The 9,794-nt window shown below is 45.0% G+C and overlaps 1 protein-coding gene across 4 annotated transcripts in view; it reads left to right on the top strand.

Moving 5' to 3' along the window:
* Positions 1–4,000: 4,000 nt before the first annotated feature.
* Positions 4,001–9,794, top strand: part of SHROOM2 (shroom family member 2) — a 108,716-nt gene continuing 102,922 nt past the window's right edge. For 2 of the 4 annotated variants that reach the window (XM_082220007.1, XM_082220006.1), the window contains exon 1: positions 4,003–5,100. In XM_082220007.1, coding sequence (XP_082076133.1) covers positions 4,867–5,100 — 234 coding nt within the window. In that variant the 5' untranslated portion in view covers positions 4,003–4,866. Of the gene's footprint in view, positions 5,101–9,794 lie in introns of all 4 variants that reach the window. The other 2 variants (XM_082220004.1, XM_082220005.1) reach the window with 2 other exon arrangements.

Below are 9,794 nucleotides of genomic sequence, written 5' to 3'. Positions count from 1 at the left end.
AGGATCTTTGAAGTCTTCTGCACAACTAGGTTGCTATGTGGCTGGTTCCTATGCCAATGCCCTAGCAAGATGTGGCTGGCATGGGAAGAAACCAGCGACATCCTCTTACCCCAACCCACTTTGATTCCTGTTTATAGATGCTACGGCCACAGAGTGAAAAATCCAACTATGTAAAGTTTCAAGTATGTTTCACTGGATAAACCTCATGTGACAGAGGTTGTCCATGCTTACTCCAAGTCCCACTTAACTCGATTGCCCTTACGAGCAGGCATGAAGAGGGTTCATTGCAAGTGGTTGAAACTTGGGTAACTGATCTGCATTAATAGTGCAATCCTATGCATATCTACCCAGAGGTAAGCCATGCTGTAGTCAATGGAACTTACCTAAAGGAAGAGTATAGGGATGTCATGGGCAATCTGTGGCCCTCCAGATAACTCCTGTCAGCCCTAGTTGGCATAGACAACAACATAGTAAAGTAAGGGTAATCTCCCAAGTCAGACTGTTTTGCTCAGAGTCCAACATCTGGAGGCCGCTGGTTCCCTGTTCCTGATATAAACAATAGCATATCACTAGCTTACTGCCATCATCCATATTTTTGAGAGTAATTACCCCACCACAATCACTAGTATTTGTTGCATGAGCATAGTCAATAATTCATTATAAGGTTTTAGATTGATCCCAGGCACGACAAAGGATTTGTCAAATGCCCTTGGGGAACATAAGCTGCAATCCTAAAATAGCTTATTTCTTTGCTTATGTTGAACATCACACACACTTTACCTTTGTTGATTTTCATAGAGATAAATACTTTATCTCCCTTGACCACAGCATTTCAAATCCAGCTGCTCTAAAGATAAAAACCCCTATAACCATTTCCCTCAAAATTCATGTGTTTGGAGTGACTAAAACATTTATGGACTGATACTTCATTTTTGTTTCTTTCTAGAATACACCCTGCAGTTGGTTGCAGACCAAATAAAGTATTTTGGAACTGCACAGAAGACAGAAATTCCCCCATATGAATGGTTATAAGATATAACAGCAATACAGATTTGTTATAAATCTCGTTCAGAGGGATTCTCTCCCGGGAACTGCCAGACAAGTGTGGAACACATTTTGCTGTTGTGGCAGGAATGTCAGTACAAGTGCAGGAGAGATAAATAAATGTGGCATGTTGGCCCAGATCCTCTGCTGTCTTAAGCCAGTACTTTTCTACTGACCTCATTATTATTATTGTCTCCATGATATTTTGCAATCTGGAGATATGTAGGAATCAGGTGGGGGAAAGAAATGGGGCAAAGAACTGCAGGAAAGAGACAGAATGATCATTTAAAACAAATGATGTTGTTACTGTTCTGTTCCTGCCTCTCATGAGGCTGACAGTTGGTTACCATGCCACAATAAATGTCCTGGGCAGTGGTGGGGAACCTCAGCCACCAAACCTGAATGCGGCCCTTCAGACCTCTCTGCCTGGCCCTCAGGACTCTCCCAAGCCATTCATGCTCCGCAGACAACCCCCTCTCCACCAGCCTTGCTCCACACTTTTCTTGAATTATTCTGTCTGTGTGGAACATGTCCTTGAGCTGTGATAAAGCCTCTTGCTTTCATTAGGAGGATGGAGATAATGTGAGGTGTGTATGTGTAGAAACCTCTGACTTGTTATTTTTTTCAGGGGGGGATATGGCAGAAAATGGTTCTCCCCACCCACCCTGGTCTAAGGCACATGCCCTTGTGAGTGAATGGGAAACGACATTCAAGCATAGTGTTTTGAGAGCATATGGCTAACGGTCAGTGAAACATACGTTGGAAATTAAAGATGGAAATTACTCTTGCGTATTATGCTGGAAATTAACCTTACGTATTACTAAGAGCATTGTCACTACATGTTGCCATCTGAAGCTTCCAGAAATGTGCTGTTTCAGAGGTTGCTTGATTTGAAAGAAAGTACTATAAGTTTGTTTTCTCAGTAGACTTGCATTATTTAGTGGAGTATTTCCCTTCTTATACCCAAACGAGAAGCTGTTCTCAAATTCATGGCTGAGCCAGTGTAAGGGCAGTACGATTTCTGATGCAATGCCTAGCTGTAAATATTGTGATGAAATTTAAGGATCCTGAGCACTCTCCTTGCAGTACTAAAACACTATTGTTAAAGGGAACCGGTTGCAGGGCGTATGTGTGTGTTTACTAGCAACAACTTTGATGCTACATAACTCAGAAGCCTTCTAAACATACCAGGATAATTAATATGAAGTAAATAGTTATTTATCCAATCTTGTACTGGTTTACTATTCAACTCAGTGACTTCCAAACTTCAGAATAAGCAAATCAGTAATATATCTGATTATATATCTGATATATCTGGGGGATTCTACACAGTTCTGTCCTCTAGCTTTGCAAAATGCTGGAATATGACTAGTGTTTCAGAGTTCAAAACCTATTCTGTTTAGTCTGAAGCTAGCTACACATTGGTGCATCGGGGAAGTAATGTGTACTCAAGTACCGGTTGCCTATTTGAAACTGAAGGGCATGTGATGATTATGAATGTGGAAGATTCCAAATGTAGACTTTGCAATCATATAACAGAAGGAAGCCATATTTAACGTCCTATGTAAATATGCACAGCAGTACATTGTTAGTCTGATTTATTTTGAGCTTACAAACGGGCGCCACTGTATTCGCTAGACACTAGGTGTGGTGTAGTGGCTGAAGACTGCCAACTATGTACTAGGAAATCCCCAGCTAAAATTTGTTTCTTCTGCCATGAACTTAGCAGGAGGTAAGCTCTGCAGACTTCCTCCAGTCAGCTTGCACTGCCTTTACAGGGATGGTATATAGATTATTTAGATGACGTATGAAAAACATTTTCCAATACAGTGGTACCTCGGGTTACATACGCTTCAGGTTACAGACTCCGCTAACCCAGGAATAGTGCTTCAGGTTAAGAACTTTGCTTCAGGATGAGAACAGAAATCGTGCTCCGGCGGCACGGCAGCAGCAGGAGGCCCCATTAGCTAAAGTGGTGCTTCAGGTTAAGAACAGTTTCAGGTTAAGAACGGACCTCTGGAACGAATTAAGTACATAACCCGAGGTACCACTGTACTGAATGCGTTATAAATGCATCATTTGTGAAAAAAGCTATATGCTAAACAAATGACTGAAGGCATGGTTCAGACACATGTTTATAAAGTTGGACAATACCTTTATTAGAATCAGGGCTTTTTCCCTAGGGGAATTTACAGGAGCTCAGTTCCGGCACCTCTCAGGTGGGCGACATTGCCATTCTAAGAACGAGGACGGTGTCCTGGCACCTGTTTTTCTAGGAACAATAGCACCGTCCGTTAGTACTACATGTGGCGATCTTCCCTGTTCTCTAGAGCAAGTGCAAGAAGTTCTATCTATCAGGTGCGTGTGGGAAAGGTGAAGGAAGAAAGGCGTGCAGGTTACGTGCAAGCCTGGCCTTCTGCTGGTTAGGCGCAGCGGCAGCGCGCGGGAAGCCGCCTGGCTCCCTCAGCCGCTCCTCTCGCCAGCCGCCACTAGAGGGTCCTGGAGGATAAACCTGCTGCTGCCGCCCGAGGAGAAGCTTGGGCTGCCGCTCCGCAGGTTGCTCGAGGGGAGGCCGGCTCAAGCGCCGCCTCTCCCCGGCTCGTCTTTGTGCCGCCGCCGCCCGACCCCTCCAGCCTGGCCCCCCGCGAGAAGCGCCGAAACCTTTCGAGGGGGCTTCCCTGGGACGGGGACGACGCCATCCCCGCAGTAGCTGCAGCCCCCGCGAGGCCTCGGCCTCCCACCCCCCTCGCCCCACCCACACAAAGGGCTTCTTCGCTGCGCCTAAACGGCGAGCACTGGGGCTGCGCTTCGACAAGAAGCCATTGTAAAATAAAGGGTTATTATTATTAATTATTTATTTTAAAAGGAGGAAGCGGAAATAGGTGATAGGAGCGGCTGCCGCCGGGTGTGTTTTTTATTGGGGGGGGGTCTTTCTCCTTTGGCAATTGCTTTTAGCAATGCCGAAAGCAGCAGGTCTCTTCCTCGGGGCCGGAACCCCATTGAATCCAGGAGGCGTGGTTTCCCGCTGCCTTTTTAACACGGCTGCGACTTATCCCCCACGTGAAATCGCAGTGACCCTTCCCCCCCTTTTCTCTTTTTAAATCGTTGCGTGCATTCTTCCTCTGTATGTTGGAGCTTAGCATTGCATTGCAGCCCTCCTATTTCGCTGATAGGGGAAGGGGGAATATTAAATTGTGGGTGGGCATAGCAGTCGACACAGATTTCTCTTCAATACATAACAGGGAAAACTCTCTCTCCACCCGCCGCTTTGTTTGGAGATTCATGCGCACTTCCCCACCAGCATGTTCCAACCCAGACCCTTTTCGATCTTCCCACCCACCGATTTCCTAAAGAAAACCCTCGGGCGAAAGTTGCGCTAGTTCTGGGAGACTTTCTTAACTTATCTCCTGGCTTTTAAAGAGAGGGAAAGAGAAATCCTTTGGCCACAATCCGCCGCAGCGACTACTATTTGGGCTGGAATATTTTACAACACACCCCACAAGCGTGAGCCTCCTCCTCCTCCTCCTCCCTCCCAGCATGGCTCTGCCCAACTGCACCCGTCTGAGTTGAGCAAGCCTGTTTGCAGCCTCGCCGTTTCCCTGCGCGCTTTCCCCGCCTCCCCTTTGCCCGGGCTCCTCTTCGACCCAACGGGATCCGGAGGGAAGCGGAGGAGGAGCCAAGGCTGCGCGAGGGGGTTTTGCAACTCCCTCCCCTCACCATATGGGAGCGGGCTGGAAACTGTTGTGAGGTATGTGGTTCCTAGGTCAGCGGCACGCTGGATCCAGCTAGGAGGAAGGAGCTGGGGGGCAGTTTCGGGCGACCATGGAGAACGTGGAGTTCCGAGGCGGCCAGGAGAGGTTCCCGGACAAAGATCCGAGGCTGAACCCCGCGTTTTTGGACACCCAAGGGCACCCTCACCAGCCTCTGCTGCTGATAGGGGAGCAGAGGGGAGGCGACGCGTACAAGCTGGTGGAAGTGCAACTGAGCGGCGGGGCTCCCTGGGGATTCACGTTGAAAGGAGGAAGAGAACATGGAGAGCCTCTCATCATCACCAAGGTAAGGTTACACGCGCGCGTATTTCTCCGCGTAGGTGATCCAAGGGGTGCCACAGTGTGGCGGGGTGGGTGAGGGGATTCCCAGCCTCTTTTGTTTATGTCAGGATGTGGCCGGTTGACTCTTGTAATCCTACCGATTTCCAGAGTTTTCTGCCCCCTGGCCGAGCAGTTTGCTTGCACATACAAATGGTGTGGTTTTTTCCTTTTTTTCTTTTCTGGAAGCACTTTTTACTAAGTGGTCGCTTCGATTCACCTCAACAGGGGACTCTTGCGATGTTGTTGGCAGCGGCTGAATTCTTCTTTACTTTGGTCTTCGTGACATTGGAGTGCGTACTCCAGCCGCCACTCATTGAGGGTTGCTTTCAAATATTCTTGAAAATGCCCGGTTGGCTTTGTTCTCTTGGCTGTAATTGCCACAATGTGGTTTTACCGTTTGTTTTTGGTCACATTTTCAGTTTAGCATACTCACTGGTAGTCCCATTGATTTAATGGTAAATTCCATGGTGGATGGAAGCTTCAGGCAGCAATCCTAGGAACACTTTCCTGAGAGTAAACCCTATTCAGCACAGTGGGGCTTACCTCTGAGAAAGTTTGCATATAGGCTTGCACTGTAGAGTTTACATACAGCCCCCCCTTTAATCCAGAATAGCATTCCAGGTTAATTAATGTGTCATCACACAATCACCAAATCAGAATTCATAGTATACTTACTCAGCCATTGCACTAACTGGAGAAAAGTACACTTCTTGTTATGAGTACAAAAAGATGATTCAAGGACAGTAAGTGATCTTATTTGCCTATTTTAATTTCCTGAATGGTCACACAATACTGCTCAATTAAGAATGGTGAGTTGTTCCTAGTAGAAGTGGTACAGTTTCCTCCTTTTTCTCCTCATAGAACTGCCTGTCTCTTCACTGTCATTTCTCCTGTGCTGAATGAACATTTAACTACAGATTGAATTGCTCTAAACTGCACAGGTCAAGATAATTTCTTAACTTTCCAGTTGTTGTGGCTTATTCCCTAATGGCCTAGAGGTGGAGGGAGAGCTATCAGAGCTTTTTTTGAAGCTCTTTCTTGCTTATGTCATTGTTGCAACTGAATACTGGATTAGATTATTTAGCTGTGTTTGGTCAGAAAAATCCTCCTCCATTTCCCAAAAGCCATTCACAAGGCCATGTGTGATAACAGGACAGACCCACTTGCATGTTACCTGCGCAGCTGAAAAGCAAACACCACACTTTCTTAGGCAGATTATTTCACTTTATTTTTCCTCTCCCCTAGGCCTTCGAGAAGGGCATGTGTCTTTCAGTATTGCCACTGAGTGTTAAAACATGTGTTGTTCAAATGCTCATTGTTTTCAGTTGTTTGCCAAACTTTTATCCAAACTCAACCCCCTGATCTGATCTGTGCAGAATTAGTTTTGTTTCTGCATCAGTGTAATTTATTACCATTTAACAAACAACAATTGGCTGTCCATCATATTTCTTAAGACCTTGAGAACCAAGGGGAGCTGCTTGCTGCTAGATAATGTTTTATTCTTTCACTGGTGGAAGCTGGGGTCTAGTTCATACAAAAACAATCCTTAGACGTAGAAAGCTAGCACGCCAGGTCCCCCTGGCTAAATCTCTTCTTCCTGGCATCCATGTCCAGCTCAGAGATATTTTGTTAGTGGTGATGTATGAAGAAACTTTCAGTTATGTGAGCCTTCTCTGAAGGAGTATAGGTTTGTGACGCAATCTAATCTCCATGGCCACTGTCCCATAAAATTCGTGTGGCTCTCATAATTTACCTACCTATGTCAGTGTCTGATAATCTGATTATAGGTGGCTGAATACAGACAATACAAGGAATTACCAAAGTGTGCATTTAATATCCTGCTAAGTGTTGAGAACATTTGCACCACACCTTGCTTTTCCAGAATCTTGATTAGGTGTGGAAATGTGATAAAAATTATTCTCATCCCTTGGCAGGATTGGTTTACCAAGCATACATAGACAGTCACTTAGCATTTGGGAAATGGCTGCCTTTTGTTCACTTTGTGTCCTGATCACTGTGAGGCCAGCTGAGAAAAACACTGCTTCCTGCCTTCAACACTCAAAAATGTTCTAGGGAGTCCTAGATTGTATTAAACGTATACAAGCAGACAGGGGAACCCAAATCCATGTGTTATTCATACTATGTACAACAATATGTCTGTATTGGATAGAAGTAATTAAATGCTTTAGGGGATTAAAAATAGCCAAGGGTTTTAGAGTTTATTGAAAAGTTTGAAGTTGACATATTGTTAAGTTTTAGGCAAGGAAGAAAGCAGAGACTTGAGGCATGGAATATAATTAACAGATGCACTGGAAGGACTTTTTAAGAGATGAGTGATTTTTGTCATTGCTATTTATATTGATGATGAAGTAATAGTTGAAACTTGTGGTTTAATTAAGAAATTAAAATAGTGTTGATTATCTGTTGTTGTTCATGTATGTACTGAGAATCTTACTATTGTATGGTTAGAGATGCTCAGATTTTATTAAATGCCTGTGGGGCCCAGGAGAACATTGCTTGTTCTCCTAAGACTATAGAATTGGAGTCAACTAAGTTACCTGCAGGGACGCGGGTGGCGCTGTGGGTAAAAGCCTCAGCGCCTAGGGCTTGCCGATCGAAAGGTCGGCGGTTCGAATCCCCGCGGCGGGGTGCGCTCCCGCTGCTCGGTCCCAGCGCCTGCCAACCTAGCAGTTCGAAAGCACCCCCGGGTGCAAGTAGATAAATAGGTACCGCTTACCAGCGGGAAGGCAAACGGCGTTCCGTGTGCTGCGCTGGCTCACCAGATGCAGCTTTGTCACGCTGGCCACGTGACCCGGAAGTGTCTCCGGACAGCGCTGGCCCCCGGCCTCTTGAGTGAGATGGGCGCACAAACCCCAGAGTCTGTCAAGACTGGCCCGTTCGGGCAGGGGTACCTTTACCTTTACCTTTTAAGTTACCTGCACTTCCTGTTGTTTTGAATGGAGACTTAATCATGCCAAACTGTTCAGTTGAATCAAAGTGTAATCTAGGCTGAAATTCTGCACCCAGTTACCTGTGAGTAAGCCTCATTGAGGATTTTGCACACACTCAATTCCCAATTTTTCTATCCTAAGTATGGGCTTAGCGTGGTCAGCATGTGTAATGCTGTGTGTTTGAAGGCAGCTCTTTATCTTTTTTAAAAGTCCATGCAACTACCTCAGCAAAATTACCCCTCTCCTGCAGCAGCAGTGGTTTTTCAAAGATTCACTTGCACAATAATTTCTTGGACCATCAGGATCTAATGGTCAAAGTAACAGGGATGAACTGGTTTGAAATACTGATAAAGCATGTAACCTGTTGTATAGTGCAGGGAAAGGAGGTTTTTGAGCTTACAGCATGGATGCCACAATTCTGATTCTACCCCACCACTCCAGATATTTACTGTAAGGTGCCTGCTAGACCTGGCAGATTCCCCCGTTTCTTTTTCTCTTGGCTGACACCCCAGTCTTCCATACATCAAAAAGCTAACGGGTACTTGCCAGACCATTTTGAGGGACTTAAACACATTCACTTACAAATTTATGTACATTGTGTGTTCCCTGAGAGTATAGAAATGTTGTCCAATTTTTGGTGGCCCCATTTTGCTTCCAAACTGATAGGCAGGTTTGCTATGAGAGGGAGTGGTGATAAGGTGGAGAGAGGCGTAAGGTTTGTTTGCCTTCTGTACTTAACTACACCACACACTTTTTATGAACTTTTGCTTAGTGCATGGAAAGATAGCAAAGGACAAGATGTAAACAATCTACGAGAAGTTTGAAATGCTAAAAACATTCGACAAGCCCATCTGTAGCTATTTTAAATATAAGATGGAATAAAGCCATGTGTTTGGGTACTGAAATGCTGGGTGTATAAAATGTTATAGTGGTTTATTGGAAGGTCAAGCCAAATTCACATTGTTAAACCAGATAATAATAGGGTAGCACAGCCCATAACTGAGTGACTTGGCTGGTTCATTTCTGATGTTTATGTAGACATCAAGGACCTTTTCAAATACCCTGTTTTCAAGGGCAAAAGATGTGCACCTGTTAAGTATTTCCTGTATGCAGTCAGCACATCACTTGAGTTTGTATTTCTGGCCCTGGCATAGCACATTTTCACAGTACTGAGTATGCTATATTTTGTTATTGAGGATGATAATATTTTCTTCTCAGATATTGTACATACTACTATTGTGACTGCATTGTAGAATGTGATTGTCAAGTGTACCACATACCTTTTTTTTAAAAAGGAGTAAACTCACTAATGATATTGTAAGGTCTAAGATGGGAAACTTGAGTTCAAAAGGGCTGTTGTATTAGAATCATAGAATTGTAGGGTTGGGAGGGACCACAAGGGTCTTCTAGTCTAACCACCTGCAATGCAGGAATCTTTTTGTCCAGTGTGGGGCTTTAACTCACGACCCATGATATTAAGAGTCCCATGCTCTACACCGACAGAGCTATCCAGTTTCAGTGGCTATAAAGCAGGGGTGGGGAACCTGGGACCATCTAGGTGTTGTTGGACTACAGCTCCCATCATCCCTGACTGTTGACCATATTGCCTAGGGCTGATGAGCATTGGAGTCCGTCCAGCATTATCTGGTGAGTCACAGGTTCTCCATCCCTAGTATAACGCAAAAGTATTACGTGGTCCAATTCCTGA

Source organism: Podarcis vaucheri (assembly GCF_965113315.1).
Source record: "Podarcis vaucheri genome assembly, chromosome: 4".
NCBI classification, from domain to species: Eukaryota; Metazoa; Chordata; class Lepidosauria; order Squamata; family Lacertidae; genus Podarcis; species Podarcis vaucheri.
This window is presented reverse-complemented; position numbering and strand designations above follow the sequence as displayed.